Here is a 19,883-nt window from a genome sequence, read left to right on the forward strand (position 1 = left end):
TGCAATTTTCTGATGTTAACATTTGCTTCCTCTATGTGAGGCTGCTCCTTTCTCCCCAAATGCTTTAGTGAGTGGTTCCTAAAGGCAAAGGACTTCCTGTTATGTAACCACTGCTTAATGATCAAACTCAGGACACGGAATGTTGACACGGCTGTTCCAGTAATGCTCCTTGTAACCGAAGGAAATCTGGGTCATTCGGTGATCGCCTGTCTGTCACCTTTTTTCTGCAGCACCTCCTGACTCTTCCTCTTGAGAAATTTGCATCAGTATTTTCAAATGTACATCAGATAGGCCAGTTCTAGAGTGGCTTGTCCCGGAACAGGTTGTCCGGTGACTCGGGTTGGCCATCTTCTGCAGGATTGCCACAGAGGTCACCTTCTCTCCTTCATGTGCCCAGTGTAAGGAGGCAGGTGCTGCTGGCGACGTTCAGGTGAAAGCAGTGCCTGTGGGATTTCTCTACTGAAAATGATTTTTTCATTATTAATTAGTAATTATCACATGGTGAAGAATTGATAAAGGTCTACTTCTAACTTTGACTCATCATTAAACAAATAAAATCAATGAATCGGAGTTTGATTTTGTCATGTGGAGTCACTGATTGAGACTAGCATCATGGCTGGTGAAAGAATTCACAGGCGGCAGTACACAGAAAGGAGTGAGCCAAGTTAGGTTTATTAAAACACACTTACAGGGAGAGTAGGCTAGCTTTGTGGGTTGTAATCTGGGAAATAAATATCTTGGGCAACTAGTGATTTCTTTGTTGCTGGAGATTGTTATTAGGGGCTTCTTTATTGCCAGGGGTCCAAGAGACCATCACAATTCCTATTAAAATGATTATAATGTTAAAAATACCTCAAGGAGTGTATCACAGTCATTTGGCAGACTTAATCATGTAAAGATCCTTATTCCCAATTCTTTCCAAAAAACTGGATATATACAATACTTAAAAATAATTCAGGCTTTTATATATAGCAATAATTTTACTTGTTAATACAATTTCTTTCTTTCTCTCTCTCTCTCTCTCTCTCTCTCTCTCTCTCTCTCTCCTTTTCTCCCTCCCTCCCTCCCTCCCTCCCTCTCTCTCCCTCCCTCCCTCTCTCTCCCTCGTGCTCTCTCCCCCCTCCCTTCCTCCCTCCCTCCCTTCTGAGGTAGAAGCATGGAGCAAGACAGCAAGCTCTTGTGTGCTGGTTCACTCCTCAGATGCCGACCGCATCCAGGACTGGGCCAGGTGAAACAGAATCTGAGAAGGCAGTCCTGCTTTCCCAGTGTGCTTGGAGCATCACCACTGCTTCCCAGGGGCAATATTAGCAGGCTGTTGTATCAGGAGCTAGAGCTTGGTATTGAACCCAGGTACTTTGTTGTGAGATCTTGACAGCTAGGCCAAATAGCTGCCTCTGTTTTGTTTTTGAGACTTAGAGATGAATGTCTGGAAATCTGTTTTATCCAGTGTTGGAGACAAAAATCCTTTAGGGGAAAAATCATTCTAGTGTCTCCTTTTCCCCCCTCCTTTTTCTGGATATCTTCACATGTCCACCAAACAAAACAAACAAACAAAAAATCAAAACACTTTTATTCTATCACCCTACTTAAAAATCCCTAGTGGTACTCACATTCTTCAGGATCAAGTTCCAGCTTCTCACCCAAGTTCATCGATTCTGCCAACTTAAAAAGTGTTCCACTGCTCCGGCCAAGTCAATCTGTGTAATTCATTTTAAAACATTATCTCAGGGTCGACTCATAGTACTAGCTACTGTGAGGTGGTAGGTAAAGCCTCCGTCTGCAATGCAAACATCCCATATGGGTACAGATTAAGTCTTGGCTGTTCTACTTCCCACCCATCTCTCTGCCAAGATGCCTGGGAAGGCAGTGAAGGATGGCCCAGGTGCTTGGAATCTAGTGCCCAGGTAGGAGGCATAGAAGAACCTCCTGGCTCCTGACTTTGGATCAGCTCAGCTGTTATCATTTGGGGAGTGAATCAGCAGATGGAAGGTGTGTCTCTTTCTCTCCAGCTGTGCCTTTCAAATAAATAAATAAAATCTTAATGTTTCATCTCATGTTTTTCTGTCACTGCAGATCACCCTTCCAATCTTGATTCTTTTCTACATTGCTGATGATTCAAGTACATCTCCTGTAGAGCATTTTCTGACTTCCTCTTTCAAGCTTCAGCTTTTAAATAGTTACATATGGTCTCTTTGCTACTTTAAGAAGATTTTTTTTTTAGCATGAAATTTTAAAAGGAAGATAAGGTAATATAAACAGTGTGTAGCCCTGCTTGGAGAGCTATTTTCTCACTCCATGCGTTGTGCCTGTGCATAGTGTGTCTACACACTGCAGGTACTCGGCGTTAGCTTTGTACATTCTCGTGTGTGTGTCCATGGAATTGTCAAATAAGACTACATTCCCCTCTTATTATCATTTAATAGCTGAGCTGCTGGATTAGCATTGTTGTCTTTCTTCTAATAAAGCCTGCATCTTTATAGGATTGGGGGACAATTGTTTCCACTCCTCCTTCATATTTTACTTCCTGACCCAAGGTGAACATTTACTCCTTGAAGTCTTGCTGGCAGTGATAAACTAAAGCTGACTTGTCTGAACTCTTCATCCAGGAGCCAGAGAGAACTTAACCGGTGTTCGTTTGGTATTTATTTAAGGTTAAGTCTAACCTTGGCTTCTTTCCTGCATTTTAGAAAGAAAAAAAAATGAGCGCTTATATATTTTGTTAACCATAACTTCACATGGCAGGAATTCTAAAAATCTGGCTGTTATCTGTTCCATATTTTTGAATATAAGAGTTTTCTGAACATCAGATGATAACCTAGGTGCTGGGCACAAAAAGGTCGGGGAAGATACAATTGCAGGTTTGCAGGTTTTTGGGGTTCGTTAGGGGAGCTCAAGGTAATTATAGTCCCAGGACCAAAAATGAGACTTTGTTGCTTACTGCAAGGGGCAGCTTCAGGAGACTGTAGGCACAGCAGAGTACCTTAGAATACTGCGGTGGGCAGATGCAGTGGGCTTTACCAAAGTTGTGTCTGGGTGGAGTCTTGAAATCCTGTTAACATTGCAGAGGTGAGCCTCAGTAGAGTAAGGCATTGTGTGCTCAGAGAATCGACAGCAAGCTGCTTGCAGCTCAGCGACAGAGCCCCCACCCAAATGGAAGGCGAGGCAAGGGGAGTCACTTTGTGGAGTCCCTTGTTCCGTTCTGAGGATTATGAATATATGATGGCACAGTCGAGCTTCTCTTACTCTGTGCTTTAAGTAAGAAATTGGCATGCAGTTCCAATTAAAAATCTGTTCAAAACATTTCCTCATACTCACCACAGCTCTGAAAAAGCAGAAGTTACAATCGGCCCTTCGTATCTATGAAATTCCATGGGTTGAGCCAAAACCCATCAGGTATTTTGGGGAAAATTTCACTAGTACTAAAAACATGGAAACATTTTTCTTATCATTATTCCTTAAAAAGTTGCAGCATGACAGCTGTTTATAAAGTGTTTATAGGGATCATTTTTTAAAAATTACTTTTATTTGGAAGGCTGGATTACAGAGAGGAAACATGAAGAGAGAGAGAGAGAGAGAGAGATCTTCTATCCACAGGTTCACTCACTAACTTGGAACCAAAGCTTGTCCAGTCTTAAGCCAGGAGCCAGGAGTTTCTTCTGGATCTCCCGGCAGGTGCAAGGGCCCAAGGAATTGAGCTATATCCTCTATTGCTTTCCCCTGCAGGGAGCTGGATTGAAAGTGGATCAGCCAGCACCCCTGTGGAATGGAAGGGGTGGGAGTTAGTGCATAGGCTCTGTACAAATGCTACTGCATTTTCCATAAGGAAATTGAGCCTCTGAGAATTTCCACGTGCAGGGGAAATCCTGGAACCAATCCCCCACAAATGCACCAAGACTACCAGGTTCCTTCCCACATTCAGTTCACTTCCCCCTTTTTGGTTTCAGGTGTGGTGAGTCTGTCCAGCTTCAGCTGCTGTGGTGGGAGACTGGTTTTCCATCCCTGCTGTGAACTTGAACGCCTCAAAAACCAAGCAGCTCAGTGGTTTCTAAGTTCCCTTCAGCAGGATCCCATGGATTTTAGCCACAGTGCTTCAGAGCCTCCAAAAGCTTGGTGCACATTTCATGCATTTATTATTATTGTACAATTTATGTATTTGAAAGGGGGCAAGTGAGGACAGAGAGATTGATCTTTCATCTACTTGTTTATTCTTCAAATGGCCACTGTGCCTGGCACTGGTTCATGCTAAAGCCAGGAACCCTGTCTCTCACATGGGCAGCTGATCTCTTCTGCTGTTTTTCCAAGGCTCATTAGCAGGAAGCTGAATCAGAAGTGGAGCAGCTGGGACTTGAACTGACGCTCTGATATGGGATGCTGGCATTGCAGGCAGCCACTTGGCTCACTGTGCAATGCTGGCCCAATTTCATTTGTTTCCAAAGTACACGTCTAGCCATTGAAATAATAATAAATGGAAACATGCATACTTGGGAAGTTATGTGCATGATATGGGAACCTTGGAGATGTCAGCTATGTAATCCAAGCTGCCAGCGCAGTATTCTGTATACTGTGCATTTTGTGATTTATCTGTAAATATTTAAACTTGCAAGTGTGCTATTATGAAGGCTATAGAGGATTAGACTGATCATTTTTTAAAAAAAGATTTATTTATTTTACTGATTGGAAAGGCGGAGTTACAGAGAAGGGGAGAGACAGAGATCTTACATCTGTTGATTCATTCCCCAACATCCTCAATGGGTAGGGATGGGCCAGTCTGAAGACAGGAACCTGGAGCCCAGAAATTCTTCCTGGTCTTCCACATGGATGCAGGGGCCCAAGCACTTGGTCCATCTTGTGCTGCTTTCCTAGACACACTAGCAGGGAGTTGGATCACAGGCAGAGCAGCCGGGTCTCAAACCAGTGCCCATATGGAGTGCTCGTTATAATCAGAGGCTTAACGTGCTATGACACAATATCTGCCCCTGGTTTAAAATTTTCAAAAATCATGATGCCTGGGCCATACCCATACCAATTAATTCAGAAGCCCTGGGGATAGAAGAATAGAAGAAGGATCCAGACATCAGTATTTTCTTCCCTTCTTTTCTTTCTTAAAAGACTAATTTATTTAAAAGGCAGAATCACACACACACACACACACACATATTTTCCGTCTCATTTGGTTTACTTCACAAATGGCTACAAAAACCCCTGCTGAACCAGGCCAAAACCAAGTGCGAAAATCTCAATTCTAAGTTTCCAGTGTGGATGGCAGGGGCCCAAAGACTTGGACCATCTTCTTCTGCCTCCCCAGGCACATTAGCTGGAAACTGGATTGGAAGCAGAGCAGCTGGTTCTCAAACCAGTGTCCTAAAATATGTTGCCGGCATCAGGCTGATGCTTAATGTGCCACACCACAATGCTACTCCCTCAAAAATCAATTTCTGTGTGCCGTTTCGGCCTCTGAGAAGTATAAAATATGTTGAATGTTACTCTGTTTTATCTATCAGATGTGCTCCTAAACTTTCAACAGGTTCACTTTGGTCTGCTATTTCCTGCTGAAGTTCTTTGTTCTCATCTGCTTCTTGAGAACTAGGGAATGTTTGAACGCGTGATACAGATGACACAGTTTACATTACTGACGACGATGGCAGTTGTGTTCCCTGCTTGGTTTTTCAGAATTTATTTAATGAGTCTGAAAGGCAGAGAGATAGAAGTAGGTATCGTACACACTCATTCACTCCTCAAAATGCCCACAACAGTTTGAACTGGGCCAAGAGCCAGGAACCTCATCTGAATCTCCCAGAAGGGTGGCAGGCCATGATCTCCCACAAGGGTGTTGGGTCATGCAAGAGTGCACGTTAGCAGGAAGCTAGAATTGGAAGTGGAGCTGATGACTTCAGTGTAGGATGGCACGCAGCCTAAGCAGCAGTTTAACCACTGGGCCAAACTCTCACGCCTGTTTCATTGTTTAGAGCATTCAGTCTTGCCCTGGGGAAAGTCTCCAGCATGGACACTGGTACATCTCAGAGGCCAGCACGTGGCCCGTAGATGTGTGTTTGTCTCCACTGGGTTAAGTCGTACAGTGGGTGGAGGCTGAATCCAAGCATGTGTTTGTTAGAATGAATGCTTGATTGAAAATAGGAAAGCAGTCACAAGAGAGAGAATGAGAGAGAGAGAGAGATGGATGAACAGTGGATACACAGAGGATGGCAAAGAAGAAGTCCTAGGGCTCTACAGTCAAGTGATTTGCTCAGTGACTGGCCTGATTCAGACCTTTTAACATTTCTCATCTGCGAAACAGAAAGTTCTTTGTGGTGAAAAATAGATTAGGGATGGAGATGTGGCCAACTGGACATGGCTCGTGAGTGGAAGGAATTGACTCCAAGTAGTAATTCTGTGGGTTAACAAACATACATGGATTCTAAGAAATGGAGTATCTCATCTCAGAGGAAGATAACTGTTGTATGCTCTAGGTGGCATTCAGACTTGACCCCTAATGGTCTCTGTAGACACCTGTTGGGTTGGGTGGGCCAGGGTGGCTCCAAAGGCTGAGCCTGTCTGAGTGCAGTTTGATGCGTTTTGTCTTTTTTTTTTTTCTATCATTCATTCGCTTTTTTCTGACACTTGAATAGATGTTTGTTGGATATATTGAGAAAGGGTCAGTAATTTGTCATGGAATATGGCAGACATAGTGCCCTGCCAGCTGAAGGCTACAGCCAGCCATTCATTCTAGTAGGGCATGAAGACAACAGTGACAGGGGCAGGTTGTCAGGGTATGCAGGGATTGGGGAGGGGACCAAGCACTGCGCGTAAGTCGCTTTGAGACTGAAGCCTGAAGCATGATTTCTGCACAAGGAGTGCGGAGGAGTGTTCCTGAGGAATGAAAAGCTTAATTTATAAATATTCAGGGTTCCTTGAATGGAGTATATTTTTGTAACCTCCTCCTACTTTGTGCAGTCAGCTAAGAGATACTCAAGTGAGCAGCTGTGCTTCATAGAGGAAAGTAGCCTGCTGCAGAGTAGCCCTGTTCTGAAGGCAGGAATTGAAACCTCTGACGGGGCAGTGGCAATGAGAACATACGGCTCTGCACCTGTCTGGTCTCCTCTGACCTGCGCCATTGAACTTGCACTTTATCCAGCCTGAAGTAATAGAGGAGTCACAGCTGACCATGGACAGGGATCATGTGTTCAATGCTTTGAAGTGTTCTGGAAGTTAAAATGAAGCCTTGGGTGTTGTGACATAGTAAGTTACTCCACCTTTTAGGATTTCTGCATCCTACGTCGAAGCCTGGGGTCAGGTCCCTCCTCTGCCTCTGATGGAGCTTCCTGCTGACAAGCGGCCTGAGAGGCAGCAGGTGGTGGCTGAAATGCATGGGCTCTGCCACCCTCATGGGAGAGGTGGATGGAGCTGGTTATTGGCTTCAGCCCAGGCCACCTCTGGCTGTTTGAGGCATTCTGGGAGTGAACCAGTGGATGTAAAATTGTCTCTGCTTCCTTTTTTCTTTCTTTCACTCTATTTTTCAGGTTTTAAAAATAAAAAAACTCGGGCTCAGCAGTGTGGCCTAGTGGCTAAGGTCCTCGCCTTGATCCCATATGGCTGCTGGTTCTAGTCCCGGCAGCTCCACTTCCTCTCTATCTCTCCTCCTCTCAGTATATCTGACTTTGTAATAAAAATAAAATAAATCTTTAAAAAAATAAATTAAAAAAATAAAACTTTTTAAAAAATGGAAATGTGTATTTTTTTTTAAATAAATGGCTCAATTGGCTAATCCTCCGCCTCAAGCACTGGAATCCCAACAAGGGTGGCGGTTCTTGTCCCAGCTACTCACTTCCCATGCAGTTCCTGATTATGTCCTGGGAAAGCAGTGGAGGATGGCGCGAGACCTTGGGACACTGCACCTGTGTGGGAAACTCAGAAGAAGTTTTTGGCTCCTGGGTTTGGCATAGTTCAACTCTGGCCATTGTGGCCACTTGGAAAGTGAATTAGTAGATGGAAGATTTTTCCCTCTGTCTCTCCTTCTCTCTGTAAACCTGTCTTTTGAATGAAAATAAAACAAACCTTTAAAAAAATAATAAATAAATAAGTAACTTTTGAGGCCAGTGTTGTGTCATAGTGGGTAAAGCCATTGCCTTTGACACTAACAAATAGAGCAAATGGATACAGGGTCGCAATACTTTGGGCCGTCCTCTACTGCTTTCCCAGGCCAACAGCAGGGAGCTGGATGGGAACTGGAGCATCTGGGACATGAACTGGCACCTACATGGAACCCCAATACTTGCAAGGCAAAGATTTAGCCACTAGACTATTGGACCATGCCTGTGAAAAAATAAATCTTAAAAAGTAGAGCAACCAAGACTCACTGTGTCATCATAACTGGTCCCACGTTTAGGTTTCTTATATCAAAATTCATAATTTGGATTCACTTGTACTTTTCTTGTAAAATGTTTTATTAAGTTTATCTATCAATATTTGATAGAGTCAATACAAGTTATTTGAAAACTTCAAAAAAATTTTTTCTCTGGGAACAAAAAGGTTTTATTGTGAAAAATAAAACATAATACAAATGTATGTTTGTAAAGCTTCAGTATTATCTATTACAACAGCACCCTATACTTGCTGCCCAGCCTGGCAAGAACTTGACCACCAGTGGTGTGTGCCTTTACGTCCTGCCCATGTGACCCCGTTCCAGTCGTGACCGCTGCTCTGGACTTTGTGTTTACTGTTGTCTTGCATTCCTTCCTTTTAGTGAGTTCTAAGAGGTCAAATCTGTGCTTGTGTTAGGAGGTACTACAATATCAGACTATTACTGCTTATCAACAGAGAACAAGATAGGCCAGAAAAGCTGTTTAAATAAATTACTTGCTAGTATTTTTTCGAGCAAGAATGCTTACTGCTAACATCAAAGTGCCTAGAAAAAGAAAAGAAAATAGATTTCTGTCTAAACAGAAGCCTTCTTTCAGTGTCAAGGAAAGCCTTCACAATGTTTGTTTCAAAGATAAGGTTTGTATAAACTAGTGTACTGCAGATGGGCTCAGCAGTGGCATGGCCTGGAACTGCTTCAGCCAGGGAGTTTCAGAAACCTTGCCTAGGCTCTGAACTCGTTCATCCATGTCAATGCTGCCCCTGTGTGTTCCCAGCTTGAGACTTTGAGTCTACTTGGAGTAAGGTTGAGTTGGCCTGTAGTTGGGGGTGGGGAGCATCCTTGACTTTATAATACCCCAACAATTCAGTTTTGAAATAGGTCATCCATAGGAAATGACCTCTTTGGTGAGCAATGTGTGAATGTACTTTTTCCTTTGTGGTTGGGATGCGTGTTGTTTTGTGTCATGTTTGCTCTTTCCTTCCTCCCCTTCCCCAGAACATCCATCCACAGTGCAATCATGTCAAGCTTATGGCACTGGACAAACGTTGTAGAAGTGTTTCCACGTCATCTGACCCCAGGCTCCGAAAGCTTGTCAGATGATACTCTTTTGTTGTTTTGAATTAAACTGCTGCTAAGACAGCCAGTCTCTTTCACAGGGCAGTGCAGTACCTTTTAGGAACCTTATTCTCCAGGCTACTTGAAAAGGGTCCTTGGGGTTTTGTTTGCTTGTTTTCTTGCTCTTTAAATCTTAACCTAATTCAACAGGGCTTTCTGCTCCTGTTCTCCTTGCCAAGGGACGAAGTGAACTCAGCTCGCATTACCAGTCCAAGTTTGTATATAACTCAGAATTCAGTTAGCAGGACTTGAAAACATCTGCTCATCACTTACTCGTTTTATTTTTTAATTTTGTTTCCTTGCATTTCTGTGTTTTTGCTCTCCCCACACAATTGGCTTTTCCAAAAGTACACGGGAAACTTTTCCTTCCATCTGGAATTTCTGAACTGGTGCTTGAATACATTTACCAGCCGTGTTACCATCATTGTAAACCCTGGGTCTGAAAGGAACTTAATAATATCCTAATCAGTATTTCAGCTTTCAGTGTGAGAGAGTGTAGATTAAAATGATAAATTCTGTGAATCTCAGTATTTGTATTTATGGCTTTAGCCATTTTAACACTTCCATAAGAACTCCCTTTTGTATGACTCTAAAGAGGAACAGTCATTTTACTGTGCAATGCACAATATTCTAGTCTGTTACAGGGCATAAGAGGGAGGGCTAAACAAAGCAAACCATCCCCGATTGTCTAAGATACTGGTGAACTCATCGTCTTGGGCTGCATGCGGTGTGCGATCTTCAGCCGTAGAGGAGAGTATCCCAAACAAGATGCCATTCCGGCTGTTCACTGTGGGTCAGACAGAAACTGCTGCACTGTGCCAGTGGATCCAGGCTGCCACTGTGTACGTGTGCAGGTTTAAGAATGGATCTCCTGAGAGCAGCTCTTCAGAGTCGCAAATGCAGTTGACTGTTTTTTTTTTTTTTTCCAATTCTCTCAAGGGTTCGTAATCTCCTGGGACACCCCCAACCTCTCTGTTCAAAGCATTCTGTATTCTTGAATGCACTGGTTATTAGGCAGGAACATCCTGACAAGGGCCAGGGTGGCTGCTGCAGCATGTTTGAGAGATGTGCAAGGTGGCTGCCTGGGAATTCGCTCCTGGGGGTTTGGGGGCCACATGAGGACTGACCTGATCCTGCCTGCTGTGGGGACCCCTGGGAGGAGTGATGTAATCAGACTTGCATTTTAGTGAGAGCTCTTTGACCTCACTGTAGAGCCAAATACGTTTGAGGGAGTAATGCTGGAGAAGAGGGACCCCAGTGAGGAAGGTATTGAAGTGTCCTGGTGGAAGATGATAGCGGTGTGGGCCAAGATGTGCACCAACTGTAGCTGGGAGAGATTGGTTTTAGATATATTTTGTCTGTGGCTTGGAAGTAAGTTGTGAGAAAATGAGGAGGCGGGAAGCCTTGGCCACAGAAGGGCTACACTTGTCATTTTTCTGTGATGTCATTTACTGCAGCCAGTGATACATACGTAAGGCGGGGCCCCAGAGCCAAGAATCGTCTGACCACATTCTAGGCAGTGCCAAGGCCAAGAAGTGCCCTGCTCTAGGGAATGACCACAGGAACAGAGGGCCTGGGTGGGCTTGAGCGCCACAAGGTTACTGAACAATGCAAACCAAGGCACCAGGGTTTTAGAAGATACCTCTGAATAGGCAGGCAAGGACAAGAGGAAGAAAGCCTCGATTTCTTTTTCAGGTGATTGGTGGGAGTTGGGATTCACATTGCTGGCTTAGTCAGGATCCCACCCCGATCCCTCCTTTTTTTCTTTTTTAAAAGAGCCACTTGTGTATTAATCAGCTGTGATGAAAGGAATATCATGTTCTTAGAATTGTATCTACAGACCACATTGAATCTGTTAAAAACTCATTCAAAAATAATTTGGGGGGGAAAAAAAGTCATCTCAGGGGAGCACGTCTCACAGCCACACAGTGAGGCAGGGATCTAGTTTACCAATCCCCTTGAGAAACCTCCTTTGTGGCTGTGTAGAGAGGCGGGCTCTGCTTGCTGTTCTCACCATCCTGGGGCAGTCTAGTCCATCCTGGGGCAGTGGGCAGGCCACACTGGAGGCAGGGTTGCCAAGCTGTTTCCTGGAATCAGTCAGTTAACTTGCCTGGTCTTGTGCCCGTGTCCTTCATTTTGAACTCCTGTGCCTTAGGGCCACTTTTCTGCCTTGGCCACAGCAGCAAGGCACGCCTTTTGTTTGCTTCTCTTCTGAAAGAAGGGCTTGTTTTGAGGTTTGGACCACAAATAATAATCCTTTGTTCCCTAGAATAATAATCCACCCTCTTTAGCAGAAAAAAAAATCTACTGGATGCAGTATGGCTATCAGCTTATTTAAAAGAATAGCCAAAAGTGCCCATTGTGTCCTGAGAATAAACATTTGGAAGGTGGTTGGGAGGAGTGCGGAGTGGCCCTGTTCCCCTGGGCCTGGAGTCACAGTGAAACAGTTAAACTCTCAAGAAGAACAATTCCGAAAGTGACCATCAGTCCCAGCTGAAAATACCCTTCCTTATTCCCCCCATCTGTTACATTCTAACAATAATTGGAACACTGCAGATATTTATTATAGACTGTTTCTTTTTTTAAAAAAAAAAAAACTCTGCTTGAAGATGGGTGTTTTTATGTTACCAATTTTAGGCTAAATAGCTTTCTTTCTAACCACCGTTTAGTCTGTGGAAGTGTCTTTTTGAGAGAAGATTCAACTTAGCAGCAGTCCATAATTCCTGCAATTGCCTCTGATTGTAGATCTTGAAAAGAAGCTATTTTTATATTGCAAGTGATGGACACACTTTATTCACTATTTTCCGGACTTAAGCGAACTAAAAACCTCAACGGGCAGAATGCAAATATGACAGTGCGGTTACTTATTGAGAGCTGTGCACCTCGCACTCAGTAAAATTTCAGATTATGTGTTTTTCTACCTTTACTCTTCTCTAGGAAAAGAATCATTAAAAAAAAACTATGGCTTTAAACTGAGATGGTATCTTAGCAGAGTTTTCATTGCTTTAAATGTGGATGTGGGCCAGGCGTTTGGGCTACTTAACGATGCTCACAGGCCAGGTTGCAGAGTCTGGGTTCAGTACTTGACTCGGCTCTGATTCCGGCTTCCCACGAAGGCACACCCTGCAGGCAGCAGGGATGGTTCACTCAGCTGGGTTCAGCCACCCCCTTGGGGTTGTGCCCAGCTCCTGGTATCAGCGCCAGCCACTGGCTCTTTCAGATATTTGGGGGAGTAAACCTGGTGAGCATTCTCTGCTTTCTTTCTCTTCCCTTTAATAGCATTCTCTCTCTCTCTATCTCTTTAAGAAATCAAGTGAATTAACTTTTAAAAAGGAATTTTAAATATCAGAGGTTTAAAAACTTCAGTGTGCTGACGCTGGTGAAGTGAGAACTATTTAAAGAAGTGAAATTGTGACTTCCCCCAATATTAAAAACAAAACCATCAGGATGGACAAGTCTAGGATATATTAAGGAGTCTTTATTAATCAAGGCGGGCCATGTCAGTGCCCACTTGAACTTCAACTGTGGTTATGCAACAAGGTGGAGGAATCCACCATGGTGGGAGGATTTGGGGAGGGGTGGGGAGAATCCCAGTACCTATGAAACTGTGTCACATAATACAATGTAATTAATGAATAAAAAAAGAGATAAAAAAGTTATCCTTTTTTGTGTTTTTTTTTTATTTATTTTGTTTTTATTGCATAGTCATACACAGAGAGAAGGAGAGACAGAGAGGAAGATCTTCCGTCCAATTATTCACTCCAAGTGGCCACAATGGCCAGAGCTGCGCTGATCTGAATCCAAGAGTCTGGAGCCTCTTCTGGGTCTCCCATATCAGTGCAGTGTCCCAAGGCTTTGGGCCATCCTCCACTGCTTTCCCAGGCCACAAGCAGGGAGCTGGTCAGGAAGCGAGGCCACTCAGACACAAACTGGTACCAATATGGGATCGTGGTATGTGCAAGGCAAGGACTTCAGCTGCTGATCTACCAGACCAGGCCAATACGGGTTATCCTAAGAGACATGCAGTGAACAGCCTGGACACCCTTACAAAGCTGCAGACATTCAGCTTTCCCTGGCTTCTCTGCCCACATTGCATTACTGCTAGACCTTATCTCTCCTGGAACTCAAGAAAATACACAAATTAGAAATATAGAGCATCTCAGCATTTACATCTTCACTGACTTGGCCAAGCAGTGAACAGAGGGTGAGGAGTGCAGACATGGGGTTACTTCTGTCCTCAGCGTCTGTCCTCAGGAAGCCAGGAGCAAGTGGATCCTGGGCAGGCCAAGAGTCAGAGTGTGAGAGCGATGGGAGCACACGACCAAGAGAGAGAGCCCCTGCCTGTCGTGGGCTTTATGGGGGCTTGTGAGGGGAGTGGTTACACAACACAATACCACCCCCTCGCAGGTTCCCGGTGATGCTATGGGAGCATCATAGGTGGGCAGAAAGGGTCACATCAGCAGAGGATGTGGTTTCAAGCTCGTGACCCTAAACTGTTTGCCTAAGACCATTACAATAGCAGTGAAGAAGCCCTTCAATAAATGCATGGGATGAACGAAACTTATCCTGCCACCAAAAGGTGCAGAGGAAGCTTCCATGAATGTTGTTCAATGAAAGAAGGCGATCTGAAAAGGCAAAAGACAGAAACTGTGGAGACTTGGTTGCCAGGGGCTTGCGAGTAATCAGTGGATGGGGCACAGAGGATGTTCAGGGGAACAGGGGTACCCTGTGGGTTCCTGTCACAGTAGAAGCATGTCGTCCAGATTGGTCAAGATCTGTAGATTATTTGTTGGAGTGAGTGAACCCTATTATAACTGTGGACTGTAGCAAACAATAATGTAATTACAGGGCCTGGCGGCGTGGCCTAGCGGCTAAAGTCCTCACCTTGAACGCCCCGGGATCCCATATGGGCGCCGGTTCTAATCCCGGCAGCTCCACTTCCCATCCAGCTCCCTGCTTGTGGCCTGGGAAAGCAGTTGAGAACGGCCCAATGCACTGGGACACTGCACTTGTGTGGGAGACCCGGAAGAGGTTCCAGGTTCCCGGCTTTGAATCGGCACAGCATCGGCCTGTTGCGGCTCACTTGGGGAGTGAATCATCAGATGGAAGATCTTCCTCTCTGTCTCTCCTCCTCTCTGTATATCTGACTTTGTAATAAAAATAAATCTTTTAAAAAAAATAATGTAATTACGTTGAATCTCATTAGAAACCAAATGAATTGCATTAATGCCAGACAATAATTGGGGAAATTGGCAAGGATGTGTGGAAGCATATGTGGGAACTCTGCTACTCAGTGTTTGTCAAACTAAAACTGTTTTTTTTTAATAAAACCTTTCTTTTTGAAAAAAAGAAAATCTTTTTATTTGAAAAAAGATTTATCTTTATTGGAAAGACAGATTTACAGAGAGAAGGAGAGACACAGAGAAAGATCTTCCATGTGCTGGTTCACTCCCCAAGAGGCCACAATGGCCAGAACTGCGCTGATCTGAAACCAGGAGCCAGGTGCTTCTTCCAGGTCTTCCATGTCATGTGGGTGCTGGGCCCCAAGGCTTTGGACCATCCTCTGCTGCTTTCCCAGGCTACAAACAGGAAGCTGGATTGGAAGTGGAGCAGCAAACCGGTGCCCCTATGGGATTCTGGCACTTGTAAGGCGAGGACTTCAGCCACTAGGCTACTGTGCTGGGTCCAAACTAAAATGCTCTTAAAAACAGTCTTACTATTCTAAAATTATAAATGTTAAGTAAAAATACCTTACACACAAAATAAAAACCCAGATGTCAGCAATGGTTCTATTTGTAGGAAGTGCTTAGAAACCCTCCTTTTAAACCACCCCTGTTCTCTCTCCAGTGACAGCTGGAGTATCAGGCTTGGAGGTGTACACACCAAAAGAGATCTTCGTGGCAAATGGGACACAAGGGAAGCTCACCTGCAAGTTCAAGTCGACCAACACAACAGGCGGGTTGACCTCAGTATCCTGGAGCTTCCAGCCAGAAGGGGCTGAAACCACTGTGTCGGTAAGAATGCTTGGCTGCTCCTGACGGGTCCCACCTCACCAGTTCTTTATTGCTGCAGCGTGATTAATTAACCAGTGTTCTCGTTTTCAAAACAAGTATGTTTGTTGCTTATTACGACTTCAAGGCCCTTCAGATGTTTCAAACTCTGCAGGGAAAAAGAAGTTCAGTGCCTCTTAAATGCAGCTGTTTCCTTGTCTTTGCGTTTCATTCGTGCCTGGCCATGCCCCTAACTCCTCTTTTTTTTTTTTTAAAGATTTATTTATTTTTATTGGAAAGTCAGATATATAGAGAGGAGGAGAGACAGAGAGGAAGATCTTCCATCTGAGCCCCTAACTCCTCTTCAGCAAATCACCAAGTTTTTCCTGGGAAAGTCGTTCGGGCTGTCCGAGCCACACTTTCCTCGTTTATGAAATACCGGGCAGGTGAATCACTCCTTGCCAGCCAGATGTGAACGCTAGAATGTTGTTGGGAACATTTTTGTGTCTTTATCATTCATGCTGTGTAAGCGGAAGCCCTGGCTGCTCGTGTTCCAGGCTTTTTATATACAATGACTGCCTTTCCAGATGGAGAAGATGTTTCCCTCTGGGACGGAGGACAGATGGCTTACCACGTAAGGATAACGTGTCCCTTCAGGGCAAATGTTAGACATGCCTTTGTCCCATCTTGAAAGATTTGGGTTCCCCAAACTTGGAGCTCCTCAACTCTGAGGCTGCATTTCTTCCTGTATGGCATTCCCCCAGGCCTTACATGCCGTCCTCCTGAAACTTTGGCTTAGGAAAACAGATGAACGCAGACTTCCTGCTGGGTTCCAAATAATAAGGACCATAGTGTGAAGAGTAGCAGGATCCAGTCTTATGCCATCATCTGAGAACCTGTGACAGACCGTTGGTTTACTGGCGGAGTGATACAGAGATCTTTCTTTGTCCCAAATGCCCATGAAAGCTGGCCCTGGGCCAGACCAAAGCCAAGTAGTTATTGGAGAGACTGAGTGACAGAGAGATGAGAGAGAGATTCTCCATGGTCTGATTCACTCCCCAGGTGTTTGCAACCAACGTGACTAAGACTGGGCTGGTCCAACCAAGCCATGCCAGGAGCTGGAAGCTTCTTTTTGGTCTCCCATGTGGGTGTAGGAGTCCAAGTACTAGGGCCTTCCACCACTGCTGTATCTGAACTGGAGCAGCCAAGACTCCAACCGACACCAATAGGGATGGCTGGGTCACAGGGGATGGCTTTTCCTGCTGTGCCATGACACAAGCCCCACCTTTCATGGTTCTTATCAAGCATTTAGGTTATATTAACTGCAGGACATATTTGATAAATGGTAGTGACAATAATAATGATCAGTAGACATTATACAGTATAAACTATAGGAAAGTGAAGGTGGAGTCAGATGCCAATGAAGAGGTCCTAGCTGATGAGAGCAGAATCAGGTATTGTCAATGGAAAGTAAATAGGAGAGAGAAGACGTGCGGTGGATTGACACAGAAATAGCCCTCCCCTCCCTTTATGCCTTTCTCCCTTCCTTTCCTTCTTCATCTTCTTCCTTCTTTGGTGAAGGCAGGTCTGAGGAGAGAGTGGACAGTGCAGGGGAAAGGTGCTTTGGAGGTAGGCAGGAGCCTCTGTTTTGCCTGGGGTTTGCTCTTTCTGCAGCAGCGAGAGGGAGAAGCCCAGACACTGTGGCCTTGCTGTTTTCCTCCATGCCTGTGTGTATGGCAGCGGCCATGGTGTTGTTGGGATGCCCTCAGCTCGGCCATGGTGTTGTCACAGGAACACTGGTGCTTGTGGAGTCAGGCGAGCCTGACTGTGACTCTAGCTCTACCGCTTTCCAGCATTGTGACCTTGTGAACATGGCTTTCTTGAATCTCCAACTCCATCTTTAAAAAACAAATCTATTTTGTTGATTTGAAAGGCAGAACCACAAAGCGAGAGCGTGCTTCCATTTACTGATTTGCTCGCCAAATGGCCATAATAGCTCGGGCTGGGCCAATGCTGAAGCCAGGAGCCAGCAGCTTCTGCTGGGTCTCTGTTGTGGATGCAGAGGCTTCTGTACTTGAGTGGTGCTCTGCTGCTTTCCCAGGCCACAAGCAGAGAGCTTGATCAGAAGTGGAGCTGCCAGGACATGAACCGGGGCCCTTGTGTGATGAGGTTGCAGATAACAGCTTAACTTGCTGTGCCACAGTGTTAATCCCTCCATTTCCAGGTTTTTTTTCTTTTTTTTTTAAGATTTATTTATTTTTGTTGGAAAGTCAGATATACAGAGAGGAGGAGAGACAGAGGAATATCTTCTGTATGTCTCTCCTTATCTGTATAAATCTGACTTTCTAGTCCATTGATTAATTTCACAAGTGACCACAACAGCTGGAGCTAAGCTGGTCCGGAGCCAGGAGCCAGGAGCTTCTTCTGGGTCTCGTACATGCATGCAGGGTCCCAAGGTTTTGGGCTGTCCTTGACTGCTTTCCTAGGCCACAAGCAGGGAGCTGAATTGGAAGCGGGGTGCTGGGATATGAACCAGTGCCCATATGAGATCTTGACCGTGCAAGGTGAGGACTTTAGCCACTAGGCTACTGCACTGGACCCCCTTTTTATTTTTATAAGTGGGGTAGTAGTAATGATATTCTTCTGGGTTTCCCACATGGGTGCAGGGTCCCAAAGCTTTGGGCCGTCCTCGTCTGCTTTCCCAGGCCACAAGCAGGGAGCTGGATGGGAAGCAGGGCTGCTGGGACCCCACCCCCCCGACCAAAAAAAAATTAGAATAGATCGACAGAGAACAGCAAGGAAAGCTTAGAACCAAACAGGAAATGGTCAGCGTGGACTCACACATACCTTACTAGGTGGGACACAAAGATTAGTTTAAGGCATTAAAGATTTCTCTGCACACCCCTCCTAAAACTGTTCTGCACCTTAGCTGTTGACATATGCCTTGTTAGAGTTATAAGGCAGTTTAGACTATCCTAAAATCTGCCAAGTTGAGCAAAATTATGCTTCAACACTATAAATTGCTAGATACTAAAATGAAAATAGACACAAGACAGCTGAATAGTACCCTATAGCCATTTTAAGGTGTATAGAAGCCAGCTGTATATAAACTAAATTTGAAATGTCAATGAAGTAGTCACAGGATTTGGCTAAGAACTTGCAGTTTTTAACGTATTGCTTACTCAGTATGATTCAAATAATTCCATAATGTTATAAATTGTTGTTGATGTTATGTTGGGGCTTTTAATTGATCGGAATGATATTCTGCCAGTTCTGCCTTCAGACCAGAGATGGTCTCCCCAAGAAACCGTTGAATTTATCTGGACAATAAGATGCTGGACTTTATGCTTGGCATATGCTTGCAATGAAAGAATCTTGACTGAATTTGAACTGTAATACTGCAATAACGTGGAAGAATCCACCATGGGGGGAGTGTAAGGTGAGGGCTTGGGGGGATCCCAGAGCCTATGAAACGATGTCACATAATGCAATGTAATTAAAAAAAGAAAAAAGAACCGGTACCCATATGGGATCTCGGGCGTGCAAGACGAGGACCTTGACCACTACGCCATCACGCCGGGCCCAAAAAAGAACCTTTTGGCCCTAGCACCATAGCCTAATGGCTAAATCCTTGCCTTGCATGCGCCGGAATCCCATATGTATGCCAGTTCATATCCTGGCTACTCCACTTTCCACACAGCTCCCTGCTTATGGCCCAGGAAAGCTGTTGGGATCTTGCACCCATGTGGAAGACCTGGAAGAAGCTCCCGGCTCCTGGCTTCAGATCAGTTCAGCCCCAACTGTTGTGGTCACTTGGGGATTAAACTAGTATATGGAAGATCGTTCTCTGTGACTCTCCTTATCTCTATAAATCTGACTTTCCAGTAAAAACAAATAAATCTTCAAAAAAAAAAAAAAAAACAGAGGGCCAGGCGGCGTGGCCTAGCGGCTAAAGTCCTCGCCTTGAAAGCCCCGGGATCCCATATGGGCGCCGGTTCTAATCCCGGCAGCTCCACTTCCCATCCAGCTCCCTGCTTGTGGCCTGGGAAAGCAGTTGAGGACGGCCCAATGCCTTGGGACCCTGCACCTGCGTGGGAGACCCAGAAGAGGTTCCTGGTTCCCGGCTTTGGATCGGCGCGCACCGGCCCCTTGCAGCTCACTTGGGGAGTGAAACATCAGATGGAAGATCTTCCTCTCTGTCTCTCCTCCTTTCTGTATATCCGGCTTTCCAATAATAATAAGATCTTTAAAAAAAAAAAAAAAACAGAAAAAAATTTTAGGAGCTTGCACTCTGGAGTAGTAGGTTAGGCTGCTGTCTGCCATGCCAACATCCCAAATGAGTGCAAATTCCAGTCGTGTCTGTGTTACTTCCCATCTGACTTCTGCTAATGTGCCAGGAAAAGCAGCAGAAGACAGTCCAA

The 19,883-nt window shown here is 44.8% G+C and overlaps 1 protein-coding gene across 1 annotated transcript in view; it reads left to right on the forward strand.

The window, feature by feature from the left end:
- MPZL1 (myelin protein zero like 1) overlaps positions 1–19,883 on the forward strand; it is a 70,860-nt gene that overhangs the window by 29,682 nt on the left and 21,295 nt on the right. Inside the window, exon 2 of the mRNA XM_058660594.1 lies at positions 15,320–15,486. Within this exon, the coding sequence (XP_058516577.1) occupies positions 15,320–15,486 (167 nt within the window). The remainder of the gene's footprint in view (positions 1–15,319; positions 15,487–19,883) is intronic.

This window comes from Ochotona princeps, chromosome 2 (genome assembly GCF_030435755.1).
Source record: "Ochotona princeps isolate mOchPri1 chromosome 2, mOchPri1.hap1, whole genome shotgun sequence".
Lineage (NCBI taxonomy): Eukaryota > Metazoa > Chordata > Mammalia > Lagomorpha > Ochotonidae > Ochotona > Ochotona princeps.